The 20000-nt window shown below is 42.1% G+C and overlaps 2 protein-coding genes across 5 annotated transcripts in view; one reads left to right on the top strand and one right to left on the bottom strand.

Annotated features, from left to right (window-relative positions):
* Positions 1-5268, bottom strand: part of TPRN (taperin) — a gene marked incomplete at its 3' end in the record, with an annotated part of 12148 nt that extends 6880 nt beyond the window's left edge. Inside the window, exons 1-2 of the mRNA XM_081846714.1 lie at positions 5123-5268; positions 407-2320 (exon numbers count right to left, since the gene is read on the bottom strand). Of these exons, the coding sequence (XP_081702840.1) occupies positions 407-2320; positions 5123-5194 (1986 nt within the window). The 5' untranslated portion in view covers positions 5195-5268. The remainder of the gene's footprint in view (positions 1-406; positions 2321-5122) is intronic.
* A 1227-nt stretch (positions 5269-6495) lies between these two features.
* The window catches only part of NDOR1 (NADPH dependent diflavin oxidoreductase 1), a 49427-nt gene continuing 35922 nt past the window's right edge, over positions 6496-20000 (top strand). For 3 of the 4 annotated variants that reach the window (XR_014152964.1, XM_081848480.1, XM_081848479.1), the window contains exons 1-5: positions 6496-6592; positions 10639-10776; positions 15106-15183; positions 18499-18596; positions 19492-19590. Coding sequence is in view for 3 of the 4 variants with exons in the window: in XM_081848480.1 (XP_081704606.1) it covers positions 6575-6592; positions 10639-10776; positions 15106-15183; positions 18499-18596; positions 19492-19590 (431 nt within the window). In the remaining variant the exon portion in view is untranslated. Of the gene's footprint in view, positions 6593-10638; positions 10777-15105; positions 15184-15967; positions 15995-18498; positions 18597-19491; positions 19591-20000 lie in introns of those variants that run through there. The other variant, XM_081848481.1, reaches the window with a different exon arrangement.

Below are 20000 nucleotides of genomic sequence, written 5' to 3'. Positions count from 1 at the left end.
ACACGTACACACCAACAGACACACATATATATACATACACACACACACACACATATATATTACACATATATATTACACACACACACACACACACACACACATATACACACACACATATATATTACATACACACACCCATACATACATATAAGCACACACACATATACACGTACACACCAACAGACACACATATATATACATACATACACACACACACACACACACACACATATATATATTACATATATATATTACACACACACACACACACATATACACACACACATATATATACATACACACACACACACACATATACACACACATATATATTACACACACACACACATACATACATATAAGCACACACACATGTATATACCCACAAATACACACGTGTCCCTACCTTCTTCCTCCGCCTGGCCCCGCCTTTCCGCATGCAGGACCTCTCCAGCGCCAGGTAGCCGCCAATCACCTCAATCTCCTCGGCGCATGGGTACCGGCTGGGCGCTACGTTTCCCTCGAACCCGGGACCGGGCGCCGGGAACTCCAGGTCGCCCCGGGACTCGAACCCGGGAGCCAAGGCGGCCACGTCGCAGCCCTCCAGGCGGGGACTGAGGACCCCGAGCGGCGCCAGGGGAAGCGCCGCATCGCCGTCGATCAGGGTGACCGGCACCCGCTCGCCATGCGCCGGCGCTACCTTTCCCATGGCGATGGCGCCCGGCGTGCGCGCATGGGGATCGGGGAGGGAAGGCGTCTCCTCGGGAGTCGTAGCGCCGGGCAAAGCGCCATTGGGAACGGGCCGCCATGCGCTATCTTTGGGAAGCGAAGCCTTGGGAAGCGTAGGAGCGGGCGCAAGCGGCCATGCGCTTCCTTTGGGAACGGTAGAATCGGACCAGGCGCTTTCCTCGGGAACCATAGTATGTTGCGCCCTGGCCCAGGCGCCTTCCTGGGGAAGCATAGCGTCGGGCGCAACCATCCATGCGCTGCCTTTGGGAACCATAGTACGCTGCGCAACCGCCCAGGCGCCTTCCTTGGGAAGCGTGGCGTCGGGCGCAACCGCCCATGCGCTTCCTTTGGGAACTGTAGCATCCGGCGCCCAGGCGCTTTCCTCGGGAACCATCGCATGGTGCGCCTTTGCCCAGGCGCCTTCCTTGGGAAGCGTAGCGCCGGGCGCAACCGCCCATGCGCTTCCTTTGGGAACTGTAGCATCCGGCGCCCAGGCGCTTTCCTCGGGAACCATCGCATGGTGCGCCTTTGCCCAGGCGCCTTCCTTGGGAAGCGTAGCGCCGGGCGCAACCGTCCATGCGCTTCCTTTGGGAACTGTAGCATCCGGCGCCCATGCGCTTGTCCTGGGAACCATAGTACGCTGCGCAACCACCCAGGCGCCTTCCTTGGGAAGCGTAGCGTCGGGCGCAACCGTCCATGCGCTTCCTTTGGGAACTGTAGCATCCGGCGCCCATGCGCTTGTCCTGGGAACCATAGTGCGCTGCGCCACCGTCCAGGCGCCTTCCTTGGGAAGCGTAGCGTCGGGCGCAAGCAGCCAGGGTTTTCCTTTGGGAACCGTAGCATCCGGCGCCCATGCGCTTTCCTTGGGAACCATAGTGCGCTGCGCCACCGTCCATGTGCCGCCTTTGGGAAACATCGCCCCTTCTTGCGCCAATCCCTCCCTGGGATCTATAGCACGGCGCCCTTTTGGGTGCACGACGAAGGAATTGGCAGCGATCCTCTCCACGTATGGGCTGCGCATGCGCAGTGCGCCACCTGGAGCCTCCTTGCCCGCCTGCGAGTCGCGCATGCGCCGGGCGGCGCCCGGCGCTTCCTTCTCTTGAATCCGGCCTTCGCGCATCTGCGGCGCCTCGGACGCGCGCATATCGTCCTGGCCGCCGCGCATGCGCAGGGCGGCGCCCGGCGCTTCCCCGTTCTGGCTCGAGGCGCCCATCGGTTTCTGTAGCGAGGCGACGCGCCGGCCTTTGCGCATGCGCGGCGAGCCGCTTTGCCCTTTGGACATGCGCAGAGAGGGCGCCGAGTTGCGCATGCGCCGAGCGGCGCCCGGCGCTTCCTCTTCCCGGTTTGATTGGCGGCTTGAGGCGTCCATAGGGGTCTGTGGCGAGGGGCTGCGCATGCGCGACGGCCACCTTTGCGCTTTGGACACGCTCAGAGAGTCCTCCAATGGGGGCGCATGCCTTCCGCGCATGTGCAGTGCGGCTCCCGGCGCTTCCTCTTGCCCGTTCTGGCTATAGGTGACCATAGTTTTCTGTGGCGGCGAGCCGCGCATGTGCGGCGAGCCCCGTTCCCCTTCAGACATGCGCAGCTTCTCCTGCGGGGCAAAAGAATGGAAGTCGCGAATGCGCACTGGGAAACCCAACCCTCCCCTTTGCTCTTCGGACATGTGCAACTCCTGCCTCTGCCCTTTGCGCATGCGCACTGCCACCCTCCCCGCCCTCGGCACATGCGCAGTGGCAAACCAAAAACACCCCCTTGCCCTCCGCCCATGCGCAGTCCCAACTGAAGCCACCCTCTTGCTCTTCGCACATGCGCACTGTCCGCCCTCGGCACATGCGCAGTGGCAAACCAAAAACACCCCATTGCCCTCCGCCCCTGCGCAGTCCCAACTGAAGCCACCCTCTTGCCCTTCGCACATGCGCACTGTCCGCCCTCGGCACATGCGCAGTGGCAAACCAAAAACACCCCTTGCCCTCCGCCCCTGCGCAGTCCCAACTGAAGCCACCCTCTTGCCCTTCGCACATGCGCACTGTCCGCCCTCGGCACATGCGCAGTGGCAAACCAAAAACACCCGTTGCCCTCCGCCCATGCGCAGTGCCCAACTGAAGCCACCTCCTTTCCTCTTTGCACATGTGCAGTGGCCAACCCTCTGCTTCCCTTCGCCCATGCGCAGCTCCTCCTCTGAAACTTCCCTCTGCCCTTTGCGCATGTGCAGCTCGTTCCTCTGCCCTCCGCACATGCGCAGTGGCCCACCTAAACCTCCCCTTTGCTCTTTGCACATGCACCCCTCGCCCCTTCGGCCATGCACAGACAGTCCTCCGAAGCGCTCAGCTGCCCTTCGCGCATTCACAACAAGCCCCTTTCCCCTTTGCGCATGTGCGAAGGGGCAAAGGGCGTGGAAGGCTTGGCCACTGCGCATGCGCGGAGGGAAGTTTCAGCGGAGGGTTGGCAACTGCGCGTGCGCGATGGGCGGGGAGGGTTGCCCACTGCACATGCGCGAAGAGGAAAGGGGTGGTTTTAGTTTATCCTTGCACATGCGCATATGGCAGAGGGATGAGATGCACATGTGCAAAGGGGCAAAGGGTGTGGAAGGGTTGGCAACTGCGCGTGCGCGAAGGGCAAGGGATGGCATGCAGTTGGGCAGTGCGCATGTGCGGAGGGAGAAGGGGAGGGGAGGGTTGGGCAGTGCGCCTGTGCAGATGGTTTGCATGCGCAAAGGGGAAAGGGGCTTGTGAATGCGCAAAGGGCAGCTGAGTGCTTCGGAGGACGGTCTGCGCATGTGCGAAGGGGAAAGGGGCTCGTTGCACATGGGCGAAGGGGCGAGAGGCTCATGTGCAAAGAGCAAAGGGGAGGTTTAGGTTGGCCACCGCGCATGTGCGGAGGGCAGAGGAACGAGCTGCACATGCGCAAAGGACAGAGGGAAGTTTCAGAGGAGGAGCTGCGCATGGGCGAAGGGGAAAGGGGCTCGTTGTGCATGTGCAAAGGGGCGAGGGGCGCATGTGCAAAGAGCAAAGGGGAGGTTGAGGTTGGCCACTGCGCATGGGCGGAGGACAGAGGAACAAGCCCCTTTCCCCTTTGCGCATGCGCAGCTCGTTCCTCTGCCCTCTGCGCATGTGCAAGGATAAACTAAAACCACCCCCTTTCCTCTTCGCCCATGCGCAGTGGTTAACCCTCCCCGCCCTTTAGCCCCCCACGCATGCGCACCTCATCCTCGTGCCCTTCGCACATGCACAGTGGCCAACGAAAACCACCCCTTAACCCCCCGCACATGCACAGTGGGCAACCCGACGTCTCCTTCCGCCCTTCTTCCCCCGCGCCTGACCACCCTTCCCTTCCCTTGGCCCTTCCGCACATGCGCACTGCGCAACCCGACCATCCTCCGCCATCCCTTGCTCCCCGCACATGCGCAGTGGCCAACCTCAACCTCCCTTTTGCGCCTTCGCACATGCGCATCTCATCCCTCTGCGCATGTGCAAGGATAAACTAAAACCACCCCCTTTCCTCTTCACACATGCGCAGTGGCCAACCCTCCCCGCCCTCCGCAGTGGCCAACCCTCCGCTTCCCTTCGCCCATGCGCAGCTCCTCCTCTGAAACTTCCCTCTGCCCTATGCACATGCGCAGCTCGTTCCTCTGCCCTCCGCACATGCGCAGTGGCCCACCTAAACCTCCCCTTTGCTCTTTGCACATGCGCCCCTTCGCACATGCGCCCCTTCGCACATGCGCAATGAGCCCCTTTCTCCTCCGCACATGCGCAGTGGGCCACCTAAACCTCCCCTTTGCTCTTTGCACATGCGCCCCTTCGCACATGCGCAATGAGCCCCTTTCTCCTCCGCACATGCGCAGTGGGCCACCTAAACCTCCCCTTTGCTCTTTGCACATGCGCCCCTTCGCACATGCGCCCCTTCGCACATGCTCAATGAGCCCCTTTCTCCTCCGCACATGCGCAGTGGGCCACCTAAACCTCCCCTTTGCTCTTTGCACATGCGCCCCTTCGCACATGCGCCCCTTCGCACATGCGCAATGAGCCCCTTTCTCCTCCGCACATGCGCAGTGGGCCACCTAAACCTCCCCTTTGCTCTTTGCACATGCGCCCCTTCGCACATGCGCAATGAGCCCCTTTCTCCTCCGCACATGCGCAGTGGGCCACCTAAACCTCCCCTTTGCTCTTTGCACATGCGCCCCTTCGCACATGCGCCCCTTCGCACATGCGCAATGAGCCCCTTTCTCCTCCGCACATGCGCAGTGGGCCACCTAAACCTCCCCTTTGCCCCTCCGCACATGCGCATCTCATCCCTTTGCCCTCTGCGCATGTGCAAGGATACACTAAAACCACCCCCTTTCCTCTATGCACATGCGCAGTGGCCAACCAAAACCCCCCCTTAACCCCCCCCGCACATGCGCAGTGGGCAACCCGACGCCGCCTTTCGCCCTCTGCCCCTGCGAAAAACCACCTCGGCCTCCGCGCATGCGCACTGCGCAGCCCGACGCCTCCTCCCGCCCTTCTTCCCCGCGCAGCTCCTCTCTCTGCCCCCCGCGCCTGCGCACTGGCCACTTCTCCCTCCCCATTGGCCATCCCGCACATGCGCACTGCGCACCCCGAGCCTCCTTCCGCCCTGCGCGCCTGCGACAAACCCCCTCCTCGGCCTCCGCGCATGCGCACTGACCACTTCTCCCTCCCCTTGGCTCTTCCGCACATGCGCAGTGGGCAAACCGACGCCTCCTCCCGCCCTTCTTCCCCGCGCAGCTCCTCCCTCCGCTCCTGCGCACTGGCCACTCCTCCCTCTTGCACATGCGCAGTGGGCAAACCGAGCCTCCTTCCGCCCTCTGCGCCTGCGAAAAACCCCCTTCTCGGCCGCCGCGCCTGCGCACTGGCCACTCCTCCCTCCTGCACATGCGCAGTCGGCAACCCGAGCCTCCTTCCACCCTTCTCGCCTGCGATAAAAACGCCCTTCTCGGCTTGCGCGCATGCGCACGGCGCCCCCCGACGCCTCCTTCCGCCCTTCTTCCCCGCGCAGCTCCTCTCTCTACCCTCTGCGCCTGCGCCCCGCGCAAGCCGACGCCTCCTTCCGCCCTTCGCGGCTGCGAAAAACCACCTTCTTGGCCTGCGCGCCTGCGCACTGCGCAACCCGACGCCTCCTTCCGCCCTTCCTCCCCACGTAGCTCTGCCCTCCGCGCCTGCGCACTGGCCACATGCGCCGCGGGCAAAGCGAAGCCTCCCTCCGGCGCAGCTCCTCCCTCCGCGCCTGCGCACTGGCCACTCCTCCCTGCCGCACATGCGCAGTGGCCACACCGGCCTCCTTCCCGCGCTGCTCCTCCCTCCGCGCCTACGCACTGGCCACTCCTCCCTCCCGCACATGCGCAGCGGGCAAAGCGAAGCCTCCCTCCGGCGCAGCTCCTCCCTCCGCGCCTGCGCACTGGCCACTCCTCCCTGCCGCACATGCGCAGTGGCCACACCGGCCTGCTTCCCGCGCTGCTCCTCCCTCCGCGCCTGCGCACTGGCCACGCCTCCCTCCCGCGCAGGCGCAGTGGGCAAACCGACGCCATTTCCCGCCCTCGCCTCCTCTCCCATCCCCTCCTACCTGCTCGTAGTGCCGCCTCAGCCGACGAACCAGGCCCGGCTCCGGCTGGTAGACCAGCACCTCCTCGGCCCTCAGCTCCGTCGCCCCGGCCTCGCCTCCATAGGCCGCTTCCCCCTCACGGAGCTCCACAATGACCAGCCGCTCGGCGCGGAAGGTCCGCACGTCAGGCCGGGCCGCGTAGAGCTCGAGGAGGCCGGAGAGCGAGGCCGCCTTGGCCCGCTTCTTCGCCAGCAAGGCCCGCTGCCACTCCGGCCGAGGCGAGGCCTCCATGGCGGCCAGGCCTGAGGTGAGGAGGGCGGGGATTGGGCGGCGAGGGTGTCCGTCAAAGGCCAGCGCGGCGGGGATTGGTTGCTTGGCCTCAAGCCCCGCCCACCGGTGGGGGTTTCTTCGGCTCTGAGGTGAGGAGGGAGGGGATTGGGTGGCGAGGGGGTCCGTCAAAGGCGAGCCCGGCGGGGATTGGTTGGCTGGCCTCGAGCCCTGCCCCCTGGCTGGGGAAGAAGGGCACTGAGGTGACTCGGAAGGCGATTGGGTGGCGAGGGTGTCCGTCAAAGGCCAGCGCGGCGGGGATTGGTTGCTTGGCCTCAAGCCCCGCCCACCGGTTGGTGTTTCTTCGGCTCTGAGGTGAGGAGGGAGGGGATTGGGTGGCGAGGGGGTCCGTCAAAGGCGAGCGCGGCGGGGATTGGTTGGCTGGCGTCGAGCCCTGCCCCCTGGCTGGGGAAGAAGGGCACTGAGGTGACTCGGAAGGCGATTGGGCGGAGAGGGTGTCCGTCCAAGGCGAGGGCGGCGGGGATTGGTTGGTTGGCCTCAAGCCCCGCCCAATGGCTGGTTATTCTTCGGCTCTGAAGTGAGGAGGGAGGGGATTGGGTGGCGAGGGTGTCCGTCAAAGGCGAGCGCGGCGGGGATTGGTTCCTTGGCGTCAAGCCCCGCCCACAGCCGGGGTTTTCTTGGGGAAGAAGGGCTCTGAGGCTGGAGATTCTTCGGCTCTGAGGTGAAGAGGGAGGGGATTGGGTGGTGAGGGTGTCCGTCAAAGGCCAGCGCAGCGGGGATTGGTTGGTTAGCCTCCAGCCCGCCCCCACCGGGTGGAGATTCTTCGGCTCTGAGGTGAAGAGGGAGGGGATTGGGTGGCGAGGGTGTCCGTCAAAGTCCAGCGCGGCGGGGATTGGTTGCTTGGGGTTAAACTCCGCCCACTGGCGGGGATTCTTTTGAAAGAAGGGCTCTGAGGTGACTCGGAGGGCGATTGGGTGTTCCTGGTTGTCTGTCAAAGAAGTGGGCCAATGGGAGCGGGGAAGGGCTGTCCGTCAAAGGCCAGCGCGGCGGGGATTGGTTGCTTGGCCTCCAGCACCGCCTACCGGGCGGCGCGAGAAAAGAGGAGCCGGCGCTGATTGGTCGGTTGGGGTTGGAACGGCGCGGCCTGATGACGTATGCGGAAGCGGCTCCTCTTTAATTCTTTAATTCCTATTTTTCCTGCTAGATTGGGGTAATATTAAAAATAAGATTTGGTTACTAGTATTTACTCTTATTCTTATTCTTATATATTATATATTATATAATAATAATCATCATGATAATTATAATAATATATTATTATTATATATTATCATTATTAGATAGAATAATAAAAGATAATATAATTATATATAATTAATGACAATATATATTATTATAATATATTATTAATCACAATATATATTATTATATATAAAATAGAATTATAATATAATATATATATATATAATATAATATATATAATATATAATATACAGGATATAATATATAATATATCATTATATAATATTTATAATTATTATAATCATATTATAATTGTTGTTGTAGTATAGTAACTATTTGTTACTATGACTCTTTGTTATTTGTACTTTTTATTTAAATTACTATTAATGATGCACATATAAAAATTTATGTGTGTGTGTATATATATATACATATATATAATATATAATATATATATAATATAGTATATAATATAGTATATATTAATATATACTATACGAAAGCTAATATATATTATAATATATATTATAATATAGTATAATATATATAATATACACTATACACATGTAAACACACACATGCATACATATACACATAATTATACACACATACATATAAACACACGCACATATATACAAACATACTTGTAAACATACATATATATATACATACACATAAACATAAATATATATATATAGTAATATATATATATAATATATATAATAATATATATATATATATATATAATATATATAATATATAATATATATATAATATATAGTAATATATATAGTAATATATATATATATAGTAATATATATAGTCGAAACGTCGCCTAGACACCCCAACTTTTACACGGGAAGACACCCGAGGACACCAAAACCTGCATATATATATTACTATATATATAGTAATATATATATTACTCTCTATATAGTAATATATATATTACTCTCTATATAGTAATATATATATTACTCTCTATATAGTAATATATATATATTACTCTCTATATAGTAATATATATATTACTCTCTATATAGTAATATATATATTACTCTCTATATAGTAATATATATATTACTCTCTATATAGTAATATATATATTACCCTATATATAGTAATATATATATTACTATATATATAGTAATATATATATACTCCTCGTCCTTTTCCTCTTTGTTCTCTTTCCTCTTCTTCTTTATATTCATATTATATTATATTATACATTCATATTAGTATTGTTAATATTCATGATCTAATATTAATATTAGTAATATTAATATGTTCTTTTTCCTGTTCTTCTTCTTTATATTCATATTATATTCATATTCATATTATTATTATTATTATAATTCCCCCCAGATGGCCCCGCCCCGCCTCCTCCTCGTCCTTTTCCTCTTTGTTCTATTTCCTGTTCTTCTTCTTTATATTCATATTATATTCATATTATTATTGTTATTATTATTATTATTATAATTCCCCCCAGATGGCCCCGCCCCGCCTCCTCCTTGTCCTTTTCCTCTTTGTTCTATTTCCTGTTCTTCTTCTTTATATTCATATTATATTATATTATACATTCATATTAGTATTGTTAATATTCATGATCTAATATTAATATTAGTAATATTAATATGTTCTTTTTCCTGTTCTTCTTCTTTATATTCATATTATATTCATATTATTATTGTTATTATTATTATTATTATAATTCCCCCCAGATGGCCCCGCCCCGCCTCCTCCTCGTCCTTTTCCTCTTTGTTCTATTTCCTGTTCTTCTTCTTCTTTATATATTATATTATATTCATATTCATATTAGTATTATTAATATTAATATGTTCTAATATTAATAAGAGTAATATTAATATTAGAGCATTAATATTTCTGATATTAATATTAGAACATATTGATATTAATAATTAATATTAGTAATATTAATATTAGTAATATCAATGCTCGAATATTAATATTAGTAATGTTAATGTTCTAATATTAATATTACTCTTATTAATATTAATATGTTCTCTTTCCTGTTCTTCATATTAATATTATATTACATTATTATATTATATTATATTATATTATATTATATTATATTATATATTATTATTATTGTTATCATTATTATTAATATTATATTATTTCCCGCCCCCCCCAGATGGCCCCGCCCCGCCTCCTCCTCGTCCTTTTCCTCTTTCTTCTATTTCCTGTTCTTCTTTATATTCATATTATATTATATTTATATTTATATTTATATTTTTATTTATATTATTATTATTATTTCCCGCCCCCCCAGATGGCCCCGCCCCGCCGCCTCCTCATCCTTTTCCTCTTTCTTCTATTTCCTGTTTTTCTTTATATTCATATTATATTATTATTATTATTATTATTATTATTATTATTATTATTTCCCGCCCCCCCAGATGGCCCCGCCCCGCCGCCTCCTCGTCCTTTTCCTCTTTCTTCTATTTCCTGTTCTTCTTTATATTCATATTATATTTATATTTATATTATTATTATTATTATTATTATTATTATTATTATTATTATTTCCCGCCCCCCCCAGATGGCCCCGCCCCGCCGCCTCCTCGTCCTTTTCCTCTTTCTTCTATTTCCTGTTCTTCTTTATATTCATATTATATTATTATTATTATTATTATTATTATTATTATTATTATTTCCCGCCCCCCCAGATGGCTCCGCCCCGCCGCCTCCTCGTCCTTTTCCTCTTTCTTCTATTTCCTGTTCTTCTTTATATTCATATATTATTATTATTATTATTATTATTATTATTATTATTATTATTATTTCCCGCCCCCCCAGATGGCTCCGCCCCGCCGCCTCCTCGTCCTTTTCGGCAGCCAATCCGGAACCGCCGAGGATTTCGCCGAGAGAATCGGGCGCCAGGCGGAACGGCGCCGTTTCCGGATCCGAGTCGACGCCTTGGACGCCTATCCGGTGGTAAGGAAAAAGGGAAGAAAAAAATCAGAAAAGGGAGAGGAGGAAGAAGAGAGAAAGAGAAAAAAAGAAAAAAGGGAAGAAAAACATCAGAAAAGGGAGAGGAGGAAGAAGAGAGAAAGAGAAAAAAAGAAAAAAGGGAAGAAAAACATCAGAAAAGGGAGAGGAGGAAGAAGAGAGAAAGAGAAAAAAAGAAAAAAGGGAAGAAAAACATCAGAAAAGGGAGAGGAGGAAGAAGAGAGAAAGAGAAAAAAAGAAAACAGGGAAGAAAAACATCAGAAAAGGGAGAGGAGGAAAAAGGAAGAAAGAATGGGGAAAAGGGAGAGAGAGAAAAAGAAAAAAATCAGAAAAGGGAGAGGAGGAAGAAGAGAGAAAGAGAAAAAAAGAAAAAAGGGAAGAAAAACGTCAGAAAAGGGAGAGGAGGAAGAAGAGAGAAAGAGAAAAAAAGAAAAAAGGGAAGAAAAACATCAGAAAAGGGAGAGGAGGAAGAAGAGAGAAAGAGAAAAAAAGAAAAAAGGGAAGAAAAACATCAGAAAAGGGAGAGGAGGAAGAAGAGAGAAAGAGAAAAAAAGAAAAAAGGGAAGAAAAAAATCAGAAAAGGGAGAGGAGGAAAAAGGAAGAAAGAATGGGGAAAAGGGAGAGAGAGAAAAAGAAAAAAATCAGAAAAGGGAGAAAGGATGGAAAAGAGGGAGAGAGAAAAAAAGAAAACAGGGAAGAAAAACATCAGAAAAGGGAGAGGAGGAAAAAGGAAGAAAGAATGGAAAAAAGGGAGAGAGGATAAAAGAAAAAAGGGAAGAAAAAAATCAGAGGAGGAAAAAGGAAGAAAGGATGGGAAAGAGGGAGAGAGAAAAAGGGAAGAGTAAAATCAGAAAAGGGAGAGGAGGAAGAAGGGAGAAAGAATGGGAAAAAGGGAGAGAGAAAAAAAGAAAAAAGGGAAGAAAAAAATCAGAAAAAGGAGAGGAGGAAAAAGGGAGAAAAACATCAGAAAAGGGAGAGGAGGAAAAAGGGAGAAAGAATGGGGAAAAGGGAGAGAGAAAAAGAAAAAAGGGAAGAAAAAAATAAGAAAAGGGAGAGGAGGAAAAAGGAAGAAAGAATGGGAAAAAGGGAGAGAGAGAAAATGAAAAAAAAGGGAAGAGAAAAGAGAATGGAAAAAAGGGAGAGAGAGAAAAAGGAAGAAAGAATGGAAAAAAGGGAGAGAGAGAAAAAGAAAAAAGGGAAGAGAAAAAAGAATGGAAAAAAGGGAGAGAGAGAAAGGAAGAAAGAATGGAAAAAAGGGAGAGAGAGAAAAAAAGAAAAAAGAGAAGAAAAAAATCAGAAAAGGGAGAGGAGGAAGATGGAAGAAAGAATGGGAAAAAGAGAGAAAAAGAAAAAAGGGAAGAATAAAATCAGAAAAGGGAGAGGAGGAAGAAGGGAGAAAGAATGGGAAAAAGGGAGAGAGAGAAAAAGAAAAAAGGGAAGAGAAAAAAGAATGGAAAAAGGGAGAGAGAGAGAAAGGAAGAAAGAATGGAAAAAAGGGAGAGAGAGAAAAAGAAAAAAGGGAAGAGAAAAAAGAATGGAAAAAAGGGAGAGAGAGAAAAAGAAAAAAGAGAAGATAAAAATCAGAAAAGGAAGAGGAGGAAGATGGAAGAAAGAATGGGGAAAAGGGAAGAAAAAAATCAGAAAAGGGAGAGGAGGAAGAAGGGAGAAAGAATGGGAAAAAGGGAGAGAGAGAAAAAGAAAAAAGGGAAGAAAAAAATCAGAAAAGGGAGAGGAGGAAGAAGTGAGGAAGAATGGAAAAGGGAGATGGAAAAGGAAAAAGGGGAGAAAAAAAGAAGGGAAAAAAGGGAGAGAGAGAAAGAGAAAAAAGGAAAGGGAAGATAAGAATCAGAAAAAGGAGAGGAGGAAGAGGGAAGAAAGAATGGAAAAAAGGGAGAGAGGAAAAAAGAAAAAAGGGAAGAAAAAAATCAGAAAAGGGAGAGGAGGGAAAAGGGAGAGAAAAAGAAAAAAGGGAAGAAAAAAATCAGAAAAAAGGGAGAGGAGGAAAAAGGGAGAGTGAATGGGGGAAAGGGAGAGAGAGAAAAAGAAAAAAGGGAAGAAAAAAATCAGAAAAGACAGAGAAAAAAAGAAAATAGGGAAGAAAAAAATCAGAAAAAGAGAGAAACAAAGAAAAAAGGGAAGAAAAAAATCAGAAAAGGGAGAGGAGGAGAAAGGGAGAAAGAATGGAAAAAAGGGAGAGAAAAAAAGAAAAAAGGGAAGAAAAAAATCAGAAATCTTCCTTTCCTTCCTCCTCTCCCTTTTCTGATTTTTTTCTTCCCTTTTTTCTTTTTCTCTCTCCCTTTTCCCCTTCTTTTTCCCCCTCCCTTTTTTCCTTCTTTTTTCCTTCTTCTTTTTCTCCTTTTTTTCCTTCCTTTTTTCCATTTTTCTCTCCCTTTTTTCTTGCTCCCCCCGTTTTTTCCTTCTTTTCCCCCTCCCGTTTTCCTTCTTTTTTCCTTCTTCTTTTTCTCCCTTTTTCCTTCCTTTTTTCCATCTTTCTCTCCCTTTTTTCTTGCTCCCCCCGTTTTTTCCTTCTTTTCCCCCTCCCTTTTTTCCTTCTTTTTTCCTTCTTCTTTTTCTCCCTTTTTTCCTTCCTTTTTTCCATCTTTCTCTCCCTTTTTTCTTGCTCCCCCCGTTTTTTCCTTCTTTTCCCCCTCCCTTTTTTCCTTCTTTTTTCCTTCTTCTTTTTCTTCTTTTTCTCCTTTTTTTCCTTCCTTTTTTCCATTTTTCTCTCCCTTTTTTCTTGCTCCCCCCGTTTTTTCCTTCTTTTCCCCCTCCCTTTTTTCCTTCTTTTTTCCTTCTTCTTTTTCTCCCTTTTTTCTTGCTCCCCCCGTTTTTCCCTTCTTTTCCCCCTCCCTTTTTTCCTTCTTTTTTCCTTCTTCTTTTTCTCCCTTTTTTCCTTCCTTTTTTCCATTTTTCTCTCCCTTTTTTCTTGCTCCCCCCGTTTTTTCCTTCTTTTCCCCCTCCCTTTTTTCCTTCTTTTTTCCTTCTTCTTTTTCTCCCTTTTTTCCTTCCTTTTTTCCATCTTTCTCTCCCTTTTTTCTTGCTCCCCCCGTTTTTTCCTTCTTTTCCCCCTCCCTTTTTTCCTTCTTCTTTTTCTCCCTTTTTTCCTTCCTTTTTTCCATCTTTCTCTCCCTTTTTTCTTGCTCCCCCCGTTTTTCCCTTCTTTTCCCCCTCCCTTTTTTCCTTCTTTTTCTCCCTTTTTTCCTTCCTTTTTTCCATCTTTCTCTCCCTTTTTTCTTGCTCCCCTCGCTTTTCCCTTCTTCTTTCCCTCCCTTCTTTCTTTTCTCTCTCCCTTTTGTCCTTCCTTTCTTCCTCCCTTTTTTCTTCTTTTTCCCCCACACTTTTTCCCTTCTTTTTTCCCTTCCTTTTTTCCTTCCTTTCTTCCTTTTTCCCCTCCCTTTTTCCTTTTCCCCTCCCCATTCTCCTTCTTTTTCTTTCCATTTCTCCCTTCTTTTTTCTCCCTTTTCACCCTTTTTCCTCCTTTTCCCCTTCTTTCCCCCCCTCTTTTTTCTCTCCCTCTTTTTCCATTTTTCTCTCCCTTTTTTCTTGCTCCCCCCGCTTTTCAATTCTTTTCCCCCTCCCTTTTTTCTTTTTTCTCTCCCTTTTTTCCTTCCTTTCTTCCTTTTTCCCCTCCCTTTTTCCCTTTCCCCTCCCCATTCTCCTTCTTTTTCTCTCCCTTTTTCCCTTCTTTTTTCTCCCTTTTCCCCCTTTCCCCTCCCTTTTTCCCCTCCCTTTTTTCTTTTTTCTCTCCCTTTTTTCCTTCCTTCCTTCTTTCCTTCCTCCCTTTTTTCTTCTTTTCCCCCCACACTTTTTCCCTTCCTTTCCCTCCTTTTCCCCTCCTTTTCCCCCTCTTTTTTCTCTCCCTCTTTTTCCATTTTTCTCTCCCTTTTTTCTTGCTCCCCCCGCTTTTCAATTCTTTTCCCCCTCCCTTTTTTTCTTTTTTCTCTCCCTTTTTTCCTTCCTTCCTTCCTTTTTTCCCTCCCTTTTCCCCTTTCCCCTCCCCATTCTCCTTCTTTTTCTCTCCCTTTTTCCCTTCTTTTTTCTCCCTTTTCCCCCTTTCCCCTCCCTTTTTCCCCTTTTCTTTTTTCTCTCCCTTTTTTCCTTCCTTCCTTCCTTCTTTCCTTCCTCCCTTTTTTCTTCTTTTCCCCCCACACTTTTCCCCTTCCTTTCCCTCCTTTTCCCCTCCTTTTCCCCCTCTTTTTTCTCTCCCTCTTTTTCCATTTTTCTCCCCCTTTTTTCCTTCTTTCCCCCCTCTTTTCTCTCCCTCTTTTTCCTTCTTTCTCTCCTTTTTTCCTACCTTTTTCCCGCTTTTCTCAGGCCAAGCTGATCGAGGAGCCATTGGTGATTTTCGTCTGCGCTACCACAGGGCAGGGGGATCCGCCGGATAACATGAAGGTTGGGGAAAATAATATATAAATTTAATGGATAAAAATGTTGTTTATATATATATATTTATATATATAAATATATGCATATATGTATGTATAAATATATATATTTATAAATATAAATGTGTGTGTGTGTGTATATATATATATATGTTTATACATATTTATATTTATATTTATATTATTTTATTTATATTTATTTATATACAAATATAAATATATTTATGATTTATGATTTATATATTTAATGGATAAAAATGTTGTTTTTCTATATATATACAGGGCAGGGGGATCCGCCGGATAACATGAAGGTTGGGGAAAATAATATATAAATTTAATGGATAAAAATGTTGTTTATATATATATTTATATATATAAATATATGTATATATGTATGTATAAATATATATATTTATTAATATAAATATAAATGTGTGTGTGTGTGTGTATATATGTTTATACATATTTATATTTATATTTATATTATTTATATTTATTTATATACAAATATAAATATATTTATGATTTATGATTTATATATTTAATGGATAAAAATGTTGTTTTTCTATATATATACATATATGTATATATGTATGTATAAATATATATATTTATAAATATAAATGTGTGTGTGTGTGTATATATATGTTTATACATATTTATATTTATATTTATATTTATATTTATATTATTTTATTTATATTTATTTATATACAAATAGAAATATATTTATGATTTATGATTTATATATTTAATGGATAAAAATGTTGTTTTTCTATATATATACAGGGCAGGGGGATCCGCCGGATAACATGAAGGTTGGGGAAAATAATATATAAATTTAATGGATAAAAATGTTGTTTATATATATATTTATATATATATATATATGTATATATGTATGTATAAATATATATATTTATAAATATAAATATACATGTGTGTGTGTGTATATATATGTTTATACATATTTATATTTATATTTATATTATTTATATTTATTTATATACAAATATAAATATATTTATGATTTATGATTTATATATTTAATGGATTAAAATGTTGTTTTTCTATATATATACATATATGTATATATGTATGTATAAATATATATATTTATAAATATAAATATAAATGTGTGTGTGTGTGTGTATATATGTTTATACATATTTATATTTATATTTATATTATTTATATTTATTTATATACAAATAGAAATATATTTATGATTTATTATTTATATATTTAATGGATAAAAATGTTGTTTTTCTATATATATACATATATGTATATATGTATGTATAAATATATATATTTATAAATATAAATATAAATGTGTGTGTGTGTATATATATGTTTATACATATTTATATTTATATTTATATTATTTATATTTATTTATATACAAATATAAATATATTTATGATTTATTATTTATATATTTAATGGATTAAAATGTTGTTTTTCTATATATATACATATATGTATATATGTATGTATAAATATATATATTTATAAATATAAATATAAATGTGTGTGTGTGTATATATATATATATGTTTATACATATTTATATTTATATTTATATTTATATTTATATTTATATTATTTTATTTATATTTATTTATATACAAATATAAATATATTTATTATTTATATATTTAATGGATAAAAATGTTTTTATATATATATACATATATATATATATATGTATGTATATATGTATATATGTATAAATATATATATTTATAAATATAAATATAAATGTGTGTGTATATATATATATATGTTTATACATATTTATATTTATTTATATACAGATATAAATTTATTTATTTATTATTTATATATTTAATGGATTAAAATGTTGTGTGTGTATATATATATATATATGTATAAATATATATTTATAAATGTAAATGTGTATATATATATATATATATATATATATATATATATATATATATATATTATTTATAAGTAAATATATATATATATTTATATATTTATATATATATATATTTATCTATATTTATATATTTTATTTCATTATATAAAATATTTTATTTTATATTTTATATATATTTTTATAAAATATTTTATTTAATATTTTATTTAATATTTATTTTATATTTTTTAAAATATTTTATTTTATTTTATTATATAAAATATTTTATATAAATATTTTATTATATTTATATATTTTTTTTTATATATATATATATATATATATATATATATATATATGTTTATATAAACATAAATATAAATAAATAAATATGTTTATACATATTTATATACAATTTCATATATATATATATATATATATATATATATATATATGCATAAGTATATTTTTATATATGTATACATAACACACACAGACAAGTACTTTTTAATTGATTCAAGCTCCATTGACGGAATCGAATTTCTTCCTTAACCTTTGAGAAATTTCTTTGAGAATATTTCTTTAAGTGATAAAATGTTATTTATACGGTACATATATATATGTGTGTGTATATATATATATATGTACCGTATAAATAACATTTTATCACTTAAAGAATATTTTATCACTTAAAGATATATATATATATATACGAGTGCTTTTTAATTTATGGCTTATTTCCATTAGAAAATCAAGAAAAGAGTGCTGTCTGAGGTTTTAAAATTTCGTTTCTTAAATATTATTTAATGAAGAGTTAACGCATTCAATATTATTCAAATTTAATGTATTGAGTTTGGCTTCTTTCCATTAGAAAATAAATATATATATATATACGAGTGCTTTTTAATTTATGGCTTATTTCCATTAGAAAATCAAGAAAAGAGGGCTGTCTGAGGTTTGAAAATTTCGTTTCTTAAATATTATTTAATGCAGAGTTAATGCATTCAATATTATTCAAATTTAATGTAGTGAGTTTGGCTTCTTTCCGTTCGAAAATAAATATATATATTATATATATATATATTTTCCATTAGAAAATAAATATATATATATACGAGTGCTTTTTAATTTATGGCTTATTTCCATTAGAAAATCAAGAAAAGAGTGCTGTCTGAGGTTTGAAAATTTCGTTTCTTAAATATTATTTAATGCAGATTTAATGCATTCAATATTATTCACATTTAATGTATTGAGTTTGGCTTCTTTCCGTTAGAAAATAAATATAATAAATAAATATATAATATATATAATAAATATATATAATATAATATATATAATATATATAAATAAATAAATATATATACGAGTGTTTTTTAATTATTTCCGTTAGAAAATAAAGAAAATCACTCTCTTTTTTTTCATATAAAAATCCAGAATTTCTGGAGGTTCCTGTTCCGGAAAAACCTGCCTCTCAATTCTCTCTCCCGGTTGGATTTCGCCGTTTTGGGCCTGGGCGATTCTTCGTACCCCAAGTAAATCCCTCTTTTTTTCTCCCCCGGAAAATCCGAGCGGAAATTGGAAAAATATGGGAAAATTCGGGAAAATCTGGGGGGAAATGGGAAAAAAATGGGAAATTTGGGGGGGGGGGATTTTTGAAAATCGAATTGAAAAATCGATTGAAAATTGAAAATCGAGGAGGGAATTGGATAATCCGGCAAAAATTGAAAAAATTTGGGGGGAAATTGGAAGATCCAGGGGAAAAAATGGGGAAATCCAGGGGGAAATGGAAAAAAAATGGGAAATTTGGGGGGGGGATTTTTGGGGGGGAAATCGGAAAAAATTGAAAATCCGGGGGAAATTGAAAATCGAGGAGGGAAGTGGATAATCCGGCAAAAATTGAAAAAATTTGGGGGGAAATTGGAAGATCCAGGGGGAAATGGGGAAATGGAAAAAAAATGGGAAATTTGGGGGGGGGCGGGTTGGAAAAACGGGAAAATGGGGGAAACCAGGGAAATAGTGGGCAAAATGGGAAAAATTTGAAAATCCGGGGGGAAATTGGAAAAAATGGGATAATCCAGGCGGAAATGGGAAAATCCGGGCGGAAATGGGAAAATCCGGGAGGGAATTGGATAATACAGTGGAAATTGGAAAAATGTGAAAATCCGGGGGGAAATTGGAAAATCCAGGGGAAAATGGGGAAATCCTGGACGAAATTGGAAAAAATGGGATAATCTGGGGGGAAATTGGAAAATCCGGGGGGGAATGGATAATCCGGCAGAAATTGGAAAAAAATTGAAAAAAAATTGGAAAAAATTGAAAATCCAGGGGAAAATGGGAAAATCCATGGGGGGAAATGGGGAAATCCTGGGGAAATTGGGGAAATTGGGGAAATTGGGAATTTTTTTTTAATTGACGCTCCTTCTCCAGGTTCAATTTTGTGGCCAAAAAACTCCACAAGCGGCTTCACCAGTTGGGCGGCTGCCCGCTGCTTCCGCCCGCCTTGGGGGACGACCAGCACGATTTGGGGTGAGTCTGGATGACCCCCAAGTGCCCCTTTGGACCCGGAATATACTGAGATTTGAGAGGGGAAATTGCGGGACAGATTGGATGAGAATTATTATTATTATTATTATTATTATTATTATTATTATTATTATTATTATTATTATTATGTTATTATATTATTATTATTATTATTATTATTATTATTATTATTTTATATTTTTATATTATTATTATTATTATTATTATGTTATATTATTATTATTGTTGTTGTTGTTTTATTATTATTATTATTATTATTATTTTATTATTATTATGTTATATTTTATTTTTATTTTTATTTTTTTATTATTATTATTTTATTATTATGTTTTATTATTATTATTGTTGTTGTTTTATTATTATAATATTATTATTATTATTATTATGTTATA

The sequence above is a fragment of the Podarcis erhardii genome (genome assembly GCF_964252035.2).
Source record: "Podarcis erhardii genome assembly, chromosome: Z".
In the NCBI taxonomy this organism is placed as follows: Eukaryota; Metazoa; Chordata; class Lepidosauria; order Squamata; family Lacertidae; genus Podarcis; species Podarcis erhardii.
Note: the sequence above shows the minus strand (reverse complement) of the source record. Positions and strands in the feature narration are given on the sequence as shown.